The sequence below is a fragment of the Odocoileus virginianus genome, chromosome 34, assembly GCF_023699985.2.
Source record: "Odocoileus virginianus isolate 20LAN1187 ecotype Illinois chromosome 34, Ovbor_1.2, whole genome shotgun sequence".
NCBI classification, from domain to species: Eukaryota; Metazoa; Chordata; class Mammalia; order Artiodactyla; family Cervidae; genus Odocoileus; species Odocoileus virginianus.
The window spans coordinates 20,811,897-20,831,949 of record NC_069707.1 but is presented as its reverse complement, the minus strand read 5'-3'; the positions used below and the strand labels follow the sequence as shown (position 1 = coordinate 20,831,949).

At 40.0% G+C, this 20,053-nt stretch overlaps 1 protein-coding gene across 5 annotated transcripts in view; it reads left to right on the top strand.

Moving 5' to 3' along the window:
* Positions 1-20,053, top strand: part of UTRN (utrophin) — a 546,437-nt gene that overhangs the window by 244,736 nt on the left and 281,648 nt on the right. For all 5 annotated transcript variants that reach the window (XM_070461578.1, XM_070461576.1, XM_070461579.1 and 2 more), the window contains 2 exons: positions 1,301-1,450; positions 12,359-12,434. In XM_070461578.1, coding sequence (XP_070317679.1) covers positions 1,301-1,450; positions 12,359-12,434 — 226 coding nt within the window. The remainder of the gene's footprint in view (positions 1-1,300; positions 1,451-12,358; positions 12,435-20,053) is intronic.

Sequence of the window (20,053 nt, the reverse complement as noted above, 5' to 3'; positions counted from 1 at the left end):
TTCACTCATGTAAAAGTGATGTCATGTGGGCCTAAGATTGAACCAAAGGATTTTGGAATGTTTTAAACAGACATCATCATTTTAGAATATAATAATGCTGTGAAGTATAGTTTTTTCCTTTCGAGTTTAGAAGATTATTAATTACTGATTACTATCTATAAAATGAGTTATACAAGAAGACTCCAAGTGACTTGAGAGTTACTGCAGCTTATTATGGACTTTGTGTCACAGTTGTATTATATAAATTTTCTTTGTTGATCTGCAACCAGCAAGAATTGTTTAAAATTGTATAGGTATACAACATATAAAAATACATAAAGGTATATACGTATGTTATTAATAATATACCCAAATATCCATATTTTTATATCCACAAATTTTATATTTTTTGTGTTAAGAATTAAAGTACTTGTAGAGCAATAAGCAATATGAGCTCACATTTTTACTAAACAAAAGAAATTGTGTGTGAGTATAGACACGTACACATGCATGCACCAAAGAATACCTAAAATGATACCCACTAATCTGATTAGAGATTTTGTCTAAAGGAATATGATTGAGGTGTTTCAGGAAAGAAAATTTTAATACCGATGAAAAATACATGGCAAGTGGTTATTAAGTTTTCATTTCAAAATCTGACAAATATCTGACAAGCTTGTTTTTAGAGTTTAGTTAGTTTAGTTAGTTGAGTTAGTTTAATAAATAGCTAGTATTTATTATAAAACTTTCAGTAGTTTTCTTGGAATATGCCTTTTGTAAACAATTTGGGATCAGTCTCAAGGATTAGGATAGTATACTGGGATAGGTAGACATGCACACATAAAATGCTTCTGTTGTTTCTGGGGGTTTTTGGCCTTTCATTAGAATAATCATTTTTTATTATTTTTCTCAGAACAGAATATTAAGTTGTCAATGTAAATATGATTTTATATGACCCTGTTAAGAGGTGCAGAGTTTGGAGTAGCAATTCATGTTCACACAGTGCATACTGAAAGTGGGAGTTCATTTCCAGATTAATTACAGTTTGTTATTGGCAACCCACTCCAGTGTTCTTGCCTGGAGAATCCCAGGGAGCCTGGTGGGCTGCAGTCTATGGGGTCGCACAGAGTCCGACACGACTGATGTGACTTAGCAGCAGCAGCAGCAACGTCAACTCAGGCTTCTTAGAAGTTTATTTTCCATTTAAGAAATTAAAGGTCTACATTTATAGGACTATTTCCCATAGAGATTTCTAACACAGTTCTTGATCTTTCGCTGGTGTGACAACCTTTTAACCATACGTCTCTTCTGACTCCTTTAGGACTTAACCCAGGAGATGGATGTACAAGCTGAGAAACTCAAGTGGCTGAATAGAACTGAATTGGAAATGCTTTCAGATAAAAGTCTGAGTTTACATGAAAGAGAAAAAGTTTCAGAGAGTTTAAGAACTGTAAATTCATCATGGAATAAGGTGTGCATTAAGAATTATTGTGATACCTTTCTCATGTTTATTGATTTTGTTCTCAAAGAAGTGGGATTATGTAACTGTTTTAAGTATACCCAAATATAGGCACATTTTACTAATGCTTACTCGTATTGGTAATTATGTTTTTTTCGTCTGTCATAGATGGAAACTTATGTTCTCAAAAAATACTTATTTCACTTGGGATTTTTTGGCATAGAAGATTTATATGTTATATACTATATTAAATAATGAGTATATATTAGAATTAGGCATAAAATGCTAATAATTATGCTCTGAAAAATGAAAGCATTAAAATGACTTTGTGATGTTGCATGTGACTTTTCATATATATAGATTTATTTTAAATGGTTTTATCCATTCAACATGTATTTACTAGGTTCCAAGTAGGTTGTAATGATATGTGGCTACCAATATGACTAAGATAAAGTCCTTTTTCTCATACCATTGCTTCTTTTGCAATTGAATCAGAGGTAAAGTAATAGGTTTCTATTTATTTTGGCTTGGGCACATAGCATAATGGGGCTTCCTAAGTGGCACAGTGGTAAAGAATCCACCTGCCAATGCAGGAGATGCAGGAGACCCAGGTTTGACCCCTGGGTTGGGAAGATCCCCTGGAGCAGGAAATGGCAACCCACTCCTTATTCTTACCTGGAAAAGCCCATGGACAGAGGAGCTTGGCGGGCTGCGGTTCGTGGTGTTGCAGAGTCAGACATGACTGGGCAGCTGAGCACATACTCAGTAAGAAGTCTGTCTGGGACATTGAACAGATATGTTTCTGTCTTGACTTGGACAGGACCCATATCAGTCAGTTTTCCTCTCCATCCTTTAAAAATGATAGCCATCCTCTGTATCTAATGATTTAGGTGCTTTATTGATCTAGCCTCTCTGCTTGAGAACTACTATCTTGAGGGGTCACTGTTACTGATGACTCACAGCTGCATCTCTGGCTTCGACCTCTCTACACACTCAGACTTCATCACGGCTGCTTGCTGAGCATCTGTACTTAGATATCTACGATATCTAAAGGAGATCAGTTCTGGGTGTTCACTGGAAGGACTGATGCTAAAGCTGAAACTCCAATACTTTGGCCACCTCATGTGAAGAGTTGACTCATTGGAAAAGACCCTGATGCTGGGAGGGATTGGGGGCAGGAGGAGAAGGGGACGACAGAGGATGAGATGGCTGGATGGCATCACCGACTTGATGGACATGAGTTTTAGTAAACTCTGGGAGTTGGTGATGGACAGGGAGGCCTGGCGTGCTGCGATTCATGGGGTCGCAAAGAGTCGGACACGACTGAGCGACTGAACTGAACTGAACTGAACAAGCAAATGATACTAACATACAAGACTGAGTATCTGACTCCACCTCCCTCTGGGGTCTTAGTTTACTTTTACCACCTCAGTGACTGGTAATCACATCCTTATTATGGTTTTGTGCCAAGACTCTGGACTCAGTTTTATGACGTGTGAATTATATCTCAGTGAAAAGCAAACAAACGAATAAACACTGGAGTCACCATCATCAGCTTCTCTTTCAAAATTCCTGTCTCCTTGATGGACGGTTTGAATGGAAGGCTGCATGAGTAGATACACAATAAGGCACTGGGAGCAATTTTAACACTTGTCAATACTGAGTGGCACGTGGGTATTCCCTGGGCAATTCTTTCATCTTTTCTTAGGTTTGCAAAATTTCATAAACTTGGCCACTTCTCACTGCCTCCATGGCCACTGAGTTGTTCCTGTGTGATCATCATTGCTGTCCTCTCTTGCGTGATTCCTGCCATGGCCACTTCATTAGCCTCCCTTTTGCCTCCCTTTCCCCTTTGTCCATCTCTCTTTTTTTTTAAGAATTAAAAAATTTTTTTCATTTATTTTTATTAGTTGGAGGCTAATTACTTTACAGTATTGTAGTGGTTTTTGCCATACATTGACATGAATCAGCCATGGATTTACATGTGTTCCCCATCCCGATCCCCCCTCCCGCCTTCCTCCCTATCCCATCCCTCTGGGTCTTCCCAGTGCACCAGCCCTGAGCACTTGTCTTATGCATCCAACCCGGGCTAGTGGTCTGTTTCACCCTTGATAGTATACTTGTTTCAATGCTGTTCTCTCAGAACATCCCACTCTCGACTTCTCCCATAGAGTCTAAAAGTCTGTTCTGTACATCTGTGTCTCTTTTTTCTGTTTTCCTTACTGGGTTATTGTTATCATCTTTTAAAATTCTGTATATATGTGTTAGTATACTGTATTGGTCTTTATCTTTCTGGCTTACTTCACTCTATAATGGGCTCCAGTTTCATCCATCTCATTAGAACGGATTCAAATGAATTCTTTTTAATGGCTGAGTAATATTCCATAGTGTATATGTACCATAGCTTCCTTATCCATTCGTCTGCTGATGGGCATCTAGGTTGCTTCCATGTCCTAGCTATTATAAACAGTGCTGCGATGAACATTGGGGTGCACGTGTCTCTTTCAGATCTGGTTTCCTTGGTGTGTATGCCCAGAAGTGGGATTGCTGGGTCATATGGCAGTTCTGTTTCCAGTTTTTTAAGGAATCTCCACATCGTTCTCCATAGTGGCTATACTAGTTTGCATTCCCACCAACAGTGTAAGAGGGTTCCCTTTTCTCCACACCCTCTCCAGCATTTATTGCTTGTAGACCTTTGGATAGCAGCCATCCTGACTGGTGTGTAATGGTACCGTGTTGTGGTTTTGATTTGCATTTCTTTGATAATGAGTGATGTTGAGCATCTTTTCATGTGTTTGTTCGCCATCTGTATGTCTTCTTTGGAGAAATGTCTGTTTAGATCTTTGGCCCATTTTTGGATTGGGTCATTTATTTTTCTGGAATTGAGCTTCAGGAGTTGCTTGTATATTTTTGAGATTAATCCTTTGTCTGTTGCTTCATTTGCTATTATTTTCTCCCAATCTGAGGGCTGTCTTTTCACCTTGCTTATAGTTTCCTTTGTTGTGCAAAAGCTTTTAAGTTTAATTAGGTCCCATTTGTGTATTTTTGCTTTTATTTCCAATATTCTGGGAGGTGGGTCATAGAGGATCCTGCTGTGATTTATGTCAGAGAGTGTTTTGCCTATGTTCTCCTCTAGGAGTTTTATAGTTTCTGGTCTTACATTTAGATCTTTAATCCATTTTGAGTTTATTTTTGTGTATGGTATTAGAAGGTGTTCTAGTTTCATTCTTTTACAAGTGGTTGACCAGTTTTCCCAGCACCACTTGTTAAAGAGGTTATCTTTTTTCTATTGTATATCCTTGCCTCCTTTGTCGAAGATAAGGTGTCCATAGGTACGTGGATTTATCTCTGGGCTTTCTATTCTGTTCCATTGATCTATATTTCTGTCTTTGTGCCAGTACCATACTGTCTTGATGACTGTGGCTTTGTATTAGAGCCTGAAGTCAGGCCGGTTGATTCCTCCAGTTCCATTCTTCTTTCTCAAGATTGCTTTGGCTATTTGAGGTTTTTTGTATTTCCATACAAATTGTGAAATTATTTGTTCTAGTTCTGTGAAAAATACTGTTGGTGGCTTGATAGGGATTGCATTTAATCTATAGATTGCTTTGGGTAGTATAGCCATTTTGACAATATTGAGTCTTCTAATCCATGAACACGGTATATTTCTCCATCTGTTTGTGTCCTCTTTGATTTCTTTCATCAGTGTTTTATAGTTTTTTATATATAGGTCTTTCACTTCTTTAGGTAGATATACTCCTAAGTATTTTATTCTTTTTGTTGCAGTGGTGAATGGTATTATTTCCTTAATTTCTCTTTCTGTTTTCTCATTGTTAGCATATAGGAATGCAAGGGATTTCTGTGTGTTAATTTTATATCCTGCAACATTACTGTATTCATTGATTAGCTGTAATAATTTTCTGGTAGAGTCTTCAGGGTTTTCTATGTAGAGGATCATGTCGTCTGCAAACAGTGAGAGTTTTACTTCTTCTTTTCCAATCTGGATTCCTTTTATTTCTTTTTCTGCTGTGGCCAACACTTCCAAAACTATGTTGAATAGTAGTTGTGAGAGTGGACACCCTTGTCTTGTTCCTGACTTTAAGGGAAATGCTTTCAATTTTTCGTCATTGAGGATAATGTTTGCTGTGGTTTTGTCATATATAGCTTTTATTATGTTGAGGTATGTTCCTTCTATGCCTGCTTTCTGGAGAGTTTTTATCACAAATGGATGTTGAATTTTGTCAAAGGCTTTTTATGCATCTGTTGAGATAAGATAATCATGTGGTTTTTATCTTTCAATTTGTTAATGTGGTGCATTACATTGATTGATTTGCGGATATTAAAGAATCCTTGCATTCCTGGGATAAAGCCCACTTGGTCATGATGTATGATCTTTTTAATATGTTGTTGGATTCTGTTTGCTAGAATTTTGTTAAGGATTTTTGCATCTATGTTCATCATTGATTTGGCCTGTAGTTTTCTTTTTTTGTGGCATCCTTGTCTTGTTTTGGTATTAGGGTGATGGTGACCTCATAGAATGAGTTTGGAAGTTTACCTTCTTCTGCAATTTTCTGGAAGAGTTTGAGTAAGATAGGTGTTAGCTCTTCTCTAAATTTTTGGTAGAATTCATCTGTGAAGCCATCTGGTCCTGGGCTTTTGTTTGCTGGAAGATTTCAGATTACAGTTTTGATTTCCATGCTTGTGATGGGTCTGTTAAGATCTTCTATTTCTTCCTGGTTCATTTTTGGAAAGTTATACTTTTCTAAGAACTTGTCCGTTTCTTCCAAGTTGTCCATTTTATTGGCATAGAGCTGCTGGTAGTAGTCTCTTATGACCCTTTGTATTTCAGAGTTGTCTGTTGTGATCTCTCCATTTTCCATTCTAATTTTGTTGATTTGGTTCTTCTCCCTTTGTTTCTTGATGTGTCTGGCTAATGGCTTGTCAATTTTATTTACCTTTTCAAAAAACCAACTTTTAGGTTTGTTGATTTTTGCTATGATCCCTTTTGTTTCTTTTGCATTTTTATTTCTGCCCTGATTTTTAAGATTTCTTTCCTTCTACTAACCCTGGGGTTCTTCATTTCTTCCTTCTCTAGTTGCTTTAGGTGTAGAGTTAGGCTATTTATTTGACGTTTTTCTTGTTTCTTGAGGTAAGCCTGTATTGCTATGAACCTTCCCCTTAGCACTGCTTTTACAGTGTCCCATAGGTTTTGGGTTGTTGTGTTTTCATTTTCATTCGTTTCTATGCATATTTTGATTTCTTTTTTAATTTCTTCTATGATTTGTTTGTTATTCAGAAGCGTGTTATTTAGCCTTCGTATGTTGGAATTTTTAATAGTTTTTTCCCTGTAATTGAGATCTAATCTTACTGCATTGTGGTCAGAAAAGATGACTGGAATGATTTCAATTTTTTTGAATTTACCAAGGCTAGATATATGGCCCAGGATGTGATCTATTCTGGAGAAGGTTCCATGTGCACTTGAGAAAAAGGTGAAGTTGATTGTTTTGGGGTGAAATGTCCTATAGATATCAATTAGGTCTAGCTGGACTTTTGTGTCATTTAAGGTTTGTGTTTCCTTGTTAATTTTCTGTTTAGTTGATCTATCCATAGGTGTGAGTGGGGTATTAAAAGTCTCCCACTCTTATTGTGTTATTGTTAATTTCCCACTTCATTCTTGTTAGCATTTGCCTTACATATTGTGGTGCTCTTATGTTGGGTGCATATATATTTATAATTGTTATATCTTCTTCTTGGATTGATCCTTTGATCATTATGTAGTGTCCTTCTTTGTCTCTTTTCACAGCCTTTATTTTGAAGTCTATTTTATCTGATAAAAGTATTGCGACTCCTGCTTTCTTTTGGTCTCCGTTTGTGTGGAATGTTTTTTTCCAGCCCTTCACTTTCAGTCTGTATGTGTCCCTTGCTTTGAGGTGGGTCTCTTGTAGACAGCATATATAGAGGTCTTGCTTTTGTATCCATTCAGCCAGTCTTTGTCTTTTGGTTGGGGCATTCAACCCATTTACATTTAAGGTAATTATTGATAAGAACAGTCCTGTTGCCATTTGCTTTGTTGTTTTGGGTTCACGTTCATACAAACTTTCTGTGTTTCCTGTCTAGAGAAGATCTTTTAGCATTTGTTGAAGAGCTGCTTTGGTGGTGCTGAATTCTCTCAGCTTTTGCTTGTCTGTAAAGCTTTTAAATTCTCCTTCATATCTGAATGAGATCCTTGCTGGGTACAGTAATCTGGGTTGTAGGTTATTCTCTTTCATAACTTTAAGTATGTCCTGCCATTCCCTTCTGGCCAGAAGAGTTTCTATTGAAAGATCTGCTGTTATCCTTATGGGAATCTCCTTGTGTGTTATTTGTTGTTTCTCCTTTGCTGCTTTTAATATTTGTTCTTTGTGTTTGGTCTTTGTTAATTTGACTAATATGTGTCTTGGGGTGTTTTGCCTTGGGTTTATCCTGCTTGGGACTCTCTGGGTTTCTTGGACTTGGGTGGCTATTTCCTTCCCCATTTTGGGGAAATTTTCAGCTATTATCTCCTCGAGGATCTCCTCATGGCCTTTCTTTTTGTCTTCTTCTTCTGGGACTCCTATGATTCGAATGTTGGGGCGTTTAACATTGTCCCGGAGGTTCCTGAGGTTGTCCTCATTTAATTCTTTTTTCTTTTTTCCTCTCTGCTTCATTTATTTCCACCATTTTATCTTCTACTTCACTTATCCTATCTTCTGCCTCCATTATTCTACTCTTGGTTCCCTCCAGAGTGTTTTTGATCTCACTTATTGCATTATTCATTTTTAATTGACTCTTTTTTATTTCTTCTAGGTCCTTGTTAAACATTTCTTGCATCTTCTCAATCCTTGTCTCCAGGTTATTTATGTGTAACTCCATTTTGTTTTCAAGATTTTGGATCATTTTTATTATCATTATTCTAAATTCTTTTTCAGGTAGATTCCCTATCTCCTCCTCTTGTATTTGGCTTGGTGGGCATTTTTCATGTTCCTTTACCTGCTGGGTATTCCTCTGCCTTTTCATCTTATTTAGATTGCTGGGTTTGGGGTGGCCTTTTTGTATTCTGGTAGTCTGTGCTTCTTTTTTATTGTGGAAGTTTCTCCCAGTGGGTGGGGCTGCGTGTTTGGCTTGTGGAGGTTTGCTGGTTAGAGAAGCTTGTGTCGGTGTTCTGGTGGGTGGAGCTGGATTTCTTCTCTCTGGGAGTGCAATGGAGTGTCCAGTAGTGAGTTTTGAGATGGGTCTATGGGTTTGGTGTGACTTTGGGCAGCCTGTATATTGACGCTCAGGGCTATATTCCTGCGTTGCTGGAGAATTTGCAAGGTATGTTTTGCTCTGGAGCTTATTGGCTCTTGGGTGGTGGTTGGTTTCAGTGTAGGTATGGAGGCTTTTGGATGATCTCTTATTAATTAATGTTCCCTGTAGTCAGGAGTTCTCTGGTGTTTTCAGGTTTTGGGCTTAAGTCTCTTGCCTCTGGGTTTCAGTCTTATTCTTTCAGTAGCCTCAAGACTTTTCCCTCCATACAGCACTGATAATAAAACTTCTAGGTTAATGGGGAAAGGATTCTCCACAGTGAGGGACACCCAGAGAGGTTCACAGAGTTACATGAAGAAGAGGAGAGGGAGCAAGGAGATAGAGGTGAGCAGGAGGAGAAAAAGGGGGACTCATGAGGAGAGAGACAGATCTACGCAGTTGTCTGTTCCCTCAGTGTTCTCCGCAGCCCAGAATAGCCACAGAGATTCACAGAATTGGGTTGAGAAGAGAAGGGGGAGGGAGGAAATAGAGGTGATCTGGGGGTGAAAAAGGAGAGTCAAAAGGGGGAGAGAGTGATCAAACCAGTAATCACACTCCTGAGTAAAAATGGGTACTAAAGGTTAGATTCTTAAATGTCCAAAATTGATATCAAATACTGAAAAACAAAGATTAAAAATCTAGAGTAGAGGTTAGACTCTTAAAAATACAATAGTAAAAAACCACAAAAACAAAAAAATTTAAGAAATATATATGGAGTTTGTTTTAAAAATAGGTTTTTTTTTTTTTTTGCCAGGTTATAGTAGGATATAAAAATGAAAATTAAGGAGTAATAGAGGAGTAATAAAGGACTTTAATAAAAGAAAAAGTGAAAAAATTAAAAATTAAAAAAAAATAGTCGTAAAAATATATCTAGGAATTTCTCTGGAGCTGTTGCGGGCAGTGTGGCATCGGTTCGGTTTCAGATAGCTCCTTGTTTGAGCTTACACTTCTCGCTATCTATAGGCCTCTTCCGGTGTAGCTGGTGTTAACTACGGGGATTTTAATCTGTTGCACCGGTCACTTCTGAAGCAGTTCCCTTTGTTTATTTGGCTTCTGTTTGCAGGTCTCTTCAGTATCTAATTTCCGCCCTGACACACGCGGGCGAAGGTGGTCTCTGGTTCAGTCGTGCTGCGGGGAGGGAGGGCGCTGCAGGCAAGTGTCACTGGCTTGTGTGGGGAGCACTCCTGGTTTTCCGGCCACACTGGGTTTGCCCCCGCTCGGGGCGTGTGTGTGTTCTTTCCCTGTCTACACTGCTCAGGCTCCAGGCTGCTCTCCAGGGAGCGGGCCCTGCGCTGCGTGGACTTCCCAGGCCTAAGCCGCTCAGATTCAGGTTTTCGGGTACTCCACAAAGGCGCAGACTCGGTTGGCCCTGTGTTTTGTGCCTTCCCCGGTCGGAGCAGCTCAGGCAGCCAGGAGCTTGACGGGTGCACTCTCCCCGGGTGCAGGGCGCCTTCTCCCCTCCGCGGTCCCTGCCTCAGTTTCCGTGCACGGGCCTTGTGTCAGTTCTCGGGAGCTGGACTCTAGCTGCGACCCTCCCAGTGGATGTCGACCATCCAGAATCTCAGGAAGTCTTTGGTTAGAACCTGGAGGCCTGTTTGCAGTGTGGTAGGGGTGCCGTCTCTGGGGCCGAGTTTGCCCCTTTCCCCTCCCCCCCTGCCTCCTGCCTCTGGCCGGGGTGGGGGGGGGGGGGGTGTGGGCCGGTCCGCTGGCTAGCTCTTCTCTGGTATTTGCTCAGTCCTTCGTTCTGGGAACGGGCAGGTAGTGCCTAAGTTTAGGGCTTTTCCCAGCTTAATTCTCTCTCTCTTGCTATCCCATAGTTTAAGTTACTATCTCACGTTAGCTCCCTCCGATTGCCCTCAGGGCATTCAGGCCCCGGCCTTACCCTAAGCACTGCCGCCGGCTCCTCTCCGTTCCACCCCCACTTGCTGGTGGTGGATGCGGGCGCCTGGGGTACTTTTCTGCTGGGAGTTGCTTTTAGGCATGGAATCTGTGGGTTTTATTTATTTTTCCTCCCAGTTAGGTTGTCCTCCGAGGTTTGGAAACTTCCTCTATTACGACTCCCTTCCCGGGACTGGTCTCCGTCCCTAACTCTTTTGTCTCTCTTTTTATCTTTTATATTTTGTCCTACCTCCTTTCGAAGACAATGGGCTGCTTTTCTGGCTCCTGATGTCCTCTGCTAGCCATATGAAGTTGTTTTGTGGAGTTTGCTCAGCGTTCAGTTGTTCTTTCGATGAATCTGTAGGGGAGAAAGTGGTCTCCCCATCCTATTCCTCCGCTATCTTAGTTCCCCCTCTGTCCGTCTCTTCTTAACAAAGCAACCAAAGTATTTGTTAAGAATCGTTCAGGTCAAGTAAATCCCCCGAGAAAAACCCACTAATAGTATTCCCTCTCATTCAGAGTGATGGCCAAAGCCCTTAAGGTGGCTTATGAGGCTGATCGTGTTCTGGCTTCCTGTTAGCTCTCTGACTTCGTCTGTTACCCTCTCTCCTTGCTGTTTTTCAGACATGTTGGCCCCGTGTCCAACATGCCAGACTCAGCTTGTGCATATTCAGTTGGAGCACATGTATTTATTTAACGCAGAGGACGTCAACGGGTATTGTGTAGAATAGGGCCTGGTGGTCACTTTGGGAGCACAGTATAAGACAGACCTTCCTTTATCACAGGACTTTACGTAGATTCTACGCTAATTATGTGAATTATGACAATCTAAGACCAAGCAAAAGCAAAGCTTATCATGTAAAGAATTTCAACAGACATATTTTAGGAAATATTAATCTGGAATTTTTCATTCACTCATGCTTTTATTTGCTTAATAGGATTTTACTGGGCTCTCATTTTATGCCAGGTACCATTTTAAGAACTGGAAATGTAGCCAAGAGTATGAAAATGCCTCTTAACCCAAAGAGCTTGTTGTGGGTGAGACAGGTAGATAAGCAATTGTAACAAGGAGGTATCTGTGGGAATATATAAGTGGAGAACCTACCTAACTTTGGGTGGTAGCCGTGGAAGGTTTTGTGGAATTCATATCCAACCTGATTTATTAAAGATGAATGAGTATTAGTCAGATGGAGGATTGGAGGGAAAGACATTGCAGGGAAAAGAAGCATAAATGACAGGAGCTAAGAGGAGACAGAGAGTGAAGAGCATGTTAGGGAGACAGGTGATGAATACACATTTGGACATATCTGAATATACAGTTGACAGGAAGAGTATGACTGAAGATCTGTTTTGAAAAGTCATCAGTCTCTTAAAACCCCATTTGATAAATGAAGCAATTAGAAACCAGGACCCAGGGAGAGAGGCCAGAGACAAGCATAGAATATCTGTCACAGAGGTGGGAGTGAAATCACGATTGTAGAATACTAAGAGAATCAAGGCAGAGGGAGCGGCAGCATTAAATGATGTACAGAAGCAGGCCAGCTAAGGACTGGATGATGTTCTTGATGTCAGTTGGGGGTCAGGCAAGACCGCAGTGGACAGTGAAAGTGGACACAGAAGCTTAGGCATTGAGGAGGGGCAGGAAAACGGCAGCGAGATCATTTAGAAGAACGCTTTCTCTTTTGAAAATATCATCCGTATTTCTGTATTATTCTTCTCTTTCTGTTTGGCCTGATGCTGTAGATATGCAGAGCGGTGCCTGGTGTGCTGAAGGAACGCTTCCAGGATCCCTGTTCTATTGCTCAAACGAGAATTGCTGGTAAGATACAGTTTATTCCTTCACAAAATTTTTCATAAACGTAGCAGAATTTTATGATTATGAGCGTTGTATGTGAATTAGGAAAACATTTAAAAACACAATGCAGTTATGACTTATTATCCTGCTTTCAATCATTTGAAAAGAATGTCTTTAAACACAAGATGTATTTCACTGCCTAGTGTGTGCAAGGCATTTCCTCTCACAGGAAGTAAGAGTTTTAGCCGTTCTTAAGGCCAGCGTGGAACCTGAGCTCCAAAAGAGCTTGCTGAAGGCAAGGGGAGAGGTAAGGTGGGGACGTTGGCGGAATAGTTTTCCAGGGACATGCAGCTTTTCAGCAACTCAATGGTAAGCATTGTGTTAGCATGTTCTGGAGATGTATAACTAGGCATTGATGATGACTGAAAGCAGAAAGTTTGGATGCCCCTGGAAGCAGGAGTTGGGGATTTGGAAGAGGTGTCCATCTCAGGGAGGCTGTTTGTGGACAAATGCTGATCACTTAGATAGGGGAATGAAGAGCGTTTTCTCACTATTCATTTCCTTCTCTTTGCTGAGACTAGAGTGCAGGCTACTGCCCCAGAGCCACTGTGACCTCTGCTAATTAATCACTGCTTCGCAAGCTCTCTGAACCGCCTTGGCCGGCTCTCCTGCTATGAGTCACCAGGCAGAGCCTCAGATGTGGTTAACCCCGTCTGCTTCCTGTGTGCCAGCTGCTGCCTCTCCCCGTCCTCCTGTCTGTCCTCCTCCTCTTCCTCCTGCTCCCACTACCCTCCCCCCTCTTCCCACTACCCCCCCCCCCCCCCCGCTTCTTTCTCCTGTTCCGCTCTGGAGTTAGAAAGTGATGAGTGACAAGACTGTTTTTTTTCTTTTTTTAAAATTGAGATGGGAAGCTTGTCCAGGGCCAAGTTTGTGTTCAGTTTTTAATTGTGTTTCCCAATACCTTGTACTGGGAATACCTGGCACCTGATTGGCTTTTTCGATCAAGGTCCAAAACACTTGGATTAGCACTTGGGTCCTGCTGCTTTGTCACCTCAAGTTCAACTCCATAACCATAGGGAAAAGGCCTGATGCATTTTGCAAAAGCACATTAGGTTATCGTTTAGAAGAACGCTTTCTCTTTTGAGAATACCATCATCCATACCCATATACTATTCTTCTCTTTCTGTTTGCCCTGAGGATGTAGATATGCAGAGAAGTGCCAGTGACTTGCATCATTAGGTATCATCATTATGGCAAAGGAGCAGGGGAAATTCGAATGCGTATTTAAAAGTACAAAAACCACAACGTTGTAAGTCAACTATGCTCCAATAAAAATTTAAAAATACATATCGAAACAACAAAAATAAAAAATAAAGTACAAAAAGCTGCCAGCAAAACTACACCTTCCATGTGGTGGGCAGTTTATGCTTCATAAGATATTCCTCCCTGAAGTGTGAAACCTGAAGCTAATTCCAGTGTATTCCGCTCCTCCTATACAGTATTTTAATTCTGTTTTTTATTATTCTTTTAAAAATTATATTAAAAAATAAAGTTAACTGTTTTAAAGTAGACAATTCAAGGGCATTCTCATGTTGTGCAGCCACTGCCTCTATCTAGTTTGAAAATATTTCCATCACTCCAGAGTGAAAACTCTTCCCCAGCAGTTTGTCCCCCTTCCCTTCTAGCCCCAACCCCTGGCAACCACCAATCTGTGTTCCGTCTGGATGGATTTATCTGCTCTGGGCATTTCCTGTAAATGGGATCATACAGTGCTTCTTTTACCTGTGTATTGTCTTTGAGGTCTATACATGCTAGTTTCTTGCTGACTACACTAAGATGGGCGCTCAACACTGAAGACAAACCTATTGCACTTTCTTCTGAGTGCCCTTTGCTCCTCATTTCTCTACTAATGATCTCATCTCATTTTTTAAAAACAAAAGTGCTGTTGTTCAATGAGGTCTTCTTTTTCCCATCACAGACTCCTTCCACCTACAAACTACATGCTTTCTTCCTATTTGGTGGAAGAGTTATCTCCATTTTGAAGACCATCTCCTCCTCTACTTCTGCTATGGATCACATCTCCTCTTGAGTTTAACTGATCCTCTTTGTCTCCTCTCTAGTGGATCATTCTCATTAGCATACATCTTGATGCTTGTAGCTCTAGTATAGTCATTTAAACTGATGTATAATATTTCAAGGCATGGGTATACCTCAATCCTCAGAACTTTTTTCTCTAGCTTTGTTCACCAGTCCCATGACTTTTTTTGTGTGTGTGTAATAAAGTTTTATTCAAATAAAAATGAGATAGAGAAAGCTTCTGACATAGGCATCAGAAGGGGGCAAAAGAGTACCCCTTTGCTAGTATTAGCAATGGAGTTATATACTCTCCAATGAATCCAAAGAATGTCTGGAGGCTGCAAAGACCTCACCAGACCCACTCCCATAATTTACATTTTAAGATAACAGAGTTGACCAGAAGGTTTAATCCAAAGATTGTCCTCAGGCAGGATACATCCTTGTAAAGACCAGACCTACTCCCATAATTTATGTTTTAAGATAACAGAATTAGCCAGAGGGTTTAATCCAAAGACTGTCCTCAGGCAGGATACAGTATTGTTATATAATCCTAAGGAATGTAGAGGGAAAAAAAGTAAAAAAGTTTGTCCTTTCTTCCTCCTTGAATATCCCAGACCTCTCTCTCCTTGGGGACCCCTAGACTTCTTACCAACCTGCCTAGGAAATGACTCTCTCATTCCCCTCTTTCCTTTTAGGAGAATTATGTTGCCTAGGGAAAAGGGGCGTCATTCTCATTACATAACTGCTTCCGAGCTGACAGGGGGCGTTGTCCCTAAATTGGTGAGGCAACATATTCTCCTAATCCTCATAGTGAGGATGTCTGATCCAGGGGCCCCAAGTAATAGTTGGAGGAGGCTGTGCACTCATAGGAGCTCGGACAACTATTTGTAAATTAAAAACTTTTAGACGGTTAGAAAACCCCATTATACAGTTACAGATGTAAGGCAAAATAGTCATTAAACCAAGTTAAAATCAAAATGAAAAGTCACATTATGCCCATAGTTACATCAGTCCATCTTAGTGTTCTTTAGATGTCATCAGTTTAAGAAGAGGCATCACATGTGATTGTTGAAGGTATTTGCAGACTTGGAGAAAGTCTTTTCCTTGAAGTGGAGATGTCCACCATGGGAAGCCTTTCACAGATGAAGAAGGGAGTGGTCCACAGACCCAGCAGTTAGACCGATTGTGGAATGCAGCATAGGAGTGAGCCCAGGACAGGAAGGCATTGTCTTGAGGATCAAATGGCAGACTCAGGATTTCTGGAGTCAGCAGAAGTAGGCTCACATAGATTTTCAGGCCCATCTTGTCCTGAAGGATCCCGGACGAGCCCCCAAGATGAAAGGTTGTTGCTGAACAATGAGACGCGGAATTCTTGGCCTCCGGAGGAGATGAATTCAATCTGGGGCCAGAGACGAGGCTGGATCGCTCAGAACTTTTGTGTAATAAAGTTTTATTAAAGTATAAAGGAGATAGAGAAAACTTCTGACTTAGGCATCAGAAGGGGGCAAAAGAGTACCCAGTCCCATGACTTTAGACACTTTATAACTTTAGGTAATTTGGCCAGTTCTTAGGCCAGTGGACTTGGAGTCACCCTTGACTCTTCTCTGGGCTTCATATTCAATCCATTGCCACCTTGTGCCAGTTCCATGGCCCATCCCAATTACTTCCCTGGTCTTAAACTATTTATCTTTCATATAGATTGTTGGAATATTCTCTTAACTTACTGTTCAGATTCTATTCTTATCTTGCTATGCTAATGCTAAGTCACTTCAGTCATGTCCGACTCTTTGTGACCCATGGACGGCAGCCCACCAGGCTCCTCTGTCCACAGAATTCTCTAGGCAAAAGTACTGGAGTGGGTTGCCATCTTACCCCTCATCAATTATTCTGATAGCAGCCAAGCAATAGTTCTAGAAAACAAGTTTGATGTGTTATTCTTTTGATTTCAGTCTTTTAATCACTTCCACTAATACCTAAGTGATTTCTGCCACCTTACCATGGTCCAGAAGACCAGGTATGATCTGTCTGCTACCTTACCTCTGTAGTCCCATTTCTACCACTTTTTCCTTTGTTCATTCTGCTTCAAACATACTGGTCTTCTTGCTGTTTCTAATATGTCAAAAACATTTCCATTTGTGGCCTTTGTGCTTGCTATTTCTTCTTTCTTTCTTATCCACATGTCCTTCCCTCAGTTATTACGTTTCACATACTCACTTCACTTAGTTCTCATATATTCCCTTTTTAGATGGGCCCTTCCTGACCTGAGCACCATAACTCAGTTACATCCTCTTTCCAAGATCCATCCTGTCTCTCTCCAACTTCTTGCATTAGATTTACTGTATGCCATATATCCATCTCTAGTGGCTCAGATGGTGAAGAATCTGCCTGCAATGAGGGAGACCCAGGTTTGATCCCTGGGTCAGGAAGATCCTCTGCAGAAGGGAATGACAGCCCACTCCACTATTCTTGCCTGGAGAATTCCATGAACAGAGAAGTCTGGCAGACTACAGTCCATGGGAATGCAAAGAGTTGGACATGATTGAGCAACTAACATTTTCACTTTCATATATCCATCCACCCCCACCAGAATGCAACCTCCACGAGGTCAAGGCCTTTGTCTTGAAGTGAAGTGAAGTCGCTCAGTCGTGTTCGACTCTTTGCTATCCCGTAGATTGTAGCCTACCACACTCCTCCATCCATGAGATTTTCCAGGCAAGAAGACTGGAGTGGGTTGCCATTTTCTTTTCCAGAGGACCTTCCCAACCCAGGGATAGAACCCAGGTCTCCTGCATTGTAGGCAGATGCTTTACCGTCTGAGCCACCAGGGAAAGTCTTACACATTCCCATGCCTGTAGCATCTAGTCAAGTGCATTGCATATAGTAGGTTCTCAATAGAGGTTGATGAAGCAATGGATGGATAATGTAGGTTGTTTTCAATTTTTTAAAACTATAAAAAGTAACACTGAGGATCAGGCAGAATGATGGGTGAGTTATTCTCCAGGGTATATCATGGTAAATTACTGGGGTGACCATGATGAATATTGGCAACTTTACTTCACTAACTACAGTCTAGACTAGTTGTTCCAGATTACCTATCCACTTGCTGAATATGAACCTTTCCACTCATTGTTCTACATTGTTCTTAGCACTCCAACATTTTATCCCCAGAACTACTGTATGCTTTTAAAAATTATTGGTTACCCCCAAAGACCTTTTGTTTGTGTGTGATGTTAATCAATGTTTACCTAATTAGAAAGTAAAACTGAGAAATTTCAAAGATTGTTTGTTAATTTGTTCAAATGACAATAATAAAAATACATTCTATCAATAAAATATTTTATAAGGTATTAACATAAGAAAGTGTATCTTCCAAAACAGAAAAAATCAGAAAAGAGACAGCATCACATTTTAAAAAATCTTTAAATTTCTGGCATAAGTGAAGATGCTTGAATTCTTGTATTGGCCTTTGCATTTGCTTAGCTGTGATATCATATGTCTCATAACCTTGAGTAAAATGACACTTTACATTTGAGAAAGAGTGAGTGGGAAGAGGCAAATAACTTATGATGATGATGCTTATGGTTTAGGCATCCACATTCCTTGGAAGGATCTCTCAGGACCCAGAGATCCCCAGACATCACATTTGGAACATGTGATCTGTGGAGATAGGGAGCTTGATTTTAATTTGTCTTTTCTCAGTTACCTGTGTGCTTTAGCCTTTAAAAATATGTTTATTGTCTTTCTTATTTCCTTTTCTGTGGATTGTTGGTTGATGTCTTTTGAGTTTTAAAAAAATACTTAAGTTACTAATTCCTTGTTTGGAATGTGCATTGCAAATGATGAGTGAATGAGTGAAAGTTGCTCAGTCATGTCCAGCTCTTTGCTACCCCTTGAGACCCCCTGGACAGTTCATGAAATTCTCCAGGCCAGAATACTGGAGTGGATAGCCTTTCCCTTTTCCAGGGGGATCTTTCCAACCCAGAGATTGAACCCAGGTCTCCCGCGTTGCAGGCAATTCTTTACCAGCTGAGCCACAAGGGAAGCCCAGGAATATTAGAGTGGGTAGCCTATCCCTTCTCCAGCAGATTTTCCCGACCCAGGAATCAAACCAGGGTCTCTTGCATTGCAGGAGGATTCTTTACCAACTGGGCTATCAGGGAAGTCCTACCTTCTCCCTTAATCTGTGGCTTTAAAAATTTTTGTTTGTAGTACTAGTTTCAGAATTCTTATAAATTAGTGATCTATTAATAGCTTTCTTTTTTTGTGATTTATTTTAGAGCTCCTTTAGTCCTCTGAAATCATAAAGATATTCTTCTATATTTTACAATTTTAGTTTTCATATTCAGGTCTTTCATTCCACAGAGAATTAACTTTCCTAAGGTGCATATGAGATCAAAATCTGTCCTATTACCTTCCTACTGCAGCCATAGGTCACGACTTTTCCCAGCACCACTTATTGACCAGTGAATTCTTCTTCATTGATCTACAGTGTAGTCTCTGCCAAGGTCAGGTTTCTCTGCCACCTATGCTCTGTGGTTCCTCTTTTCTTGTGGTCTATTTGAATGTTTGGATCTGTAATACTCAAAGTTAATCATTCATTATTAGTTGAGAAATACAACTAAATATCTGGTAGGGCATAACCCTCTATCCAAAAAAATTGTTTTGACTATTTTTGACCCTTTTCTTTCCAAATTAATTTTAAAATCAGAGTTCGAATATATAATTTTGTCAAGTTACAAACCTGTTGGGGTTTTTCTAAACATTTTCTAAACATTTCCAACTTTTAAGGAAAAAGACTTGGCAATTAGTAGTTAATACATTAAATGTTTTCATATTTTTTACTCCAGTGATTCTGTTTTGGGAATTATCTACTAAGATGGCAATCAGAAATATAAAGATAAAAATTACAAAGAAATGTAAAGATACAAAAAGATACATCTTACAAGTTCTTATTTTTCTAGCTTTATTTTTGCAAGTTTTTTTTTTTTTTAAAATTCAGCAAATATTTATTGGGCATCTACTATGTTCCAGGTATAGTTCTAGGTGTCAGGGATTCATCAGTAAATACATAAATGAATGAAATACATGGTATGTTAGAAGAGAAGCAGAGATGTGTAAGAGAGACTGTGCCACTGAGTTGGCTCTGAAACACTTGAAGAAATCAGGTGTGCTGAGAGAATATTGAGATTTTAGAAAGAGTGGCATGAGACCTCATTTAGAAGATGACAAGTAAGCAAAGACGAAGAGCAAAATTGCTTTTGTTGAATTTCTTTAATATTCCTTAATATAAAGAGTATTCTTATGTTCTCTGACTTTCAGTGTTGTGATAGGAATTTAAAATTATCCTTGATAGATAAAGCTGTACCTGTGTTAACTTCTGTTGATAATAGCTTACTTGAGAACTGACAAATGTTAACCACCTAGGTATAAAAAGTTTGTTTTAAAGCTTTCAGAATAATGATTTTTAAGCTCTTTTTGTTCTTTTGAAAAACAAACAGTTAAAAGTATTACTAACCACTCTATAATGCTGTTAATTAAATTTATTGATGGGAGGGATCCTGATTTAT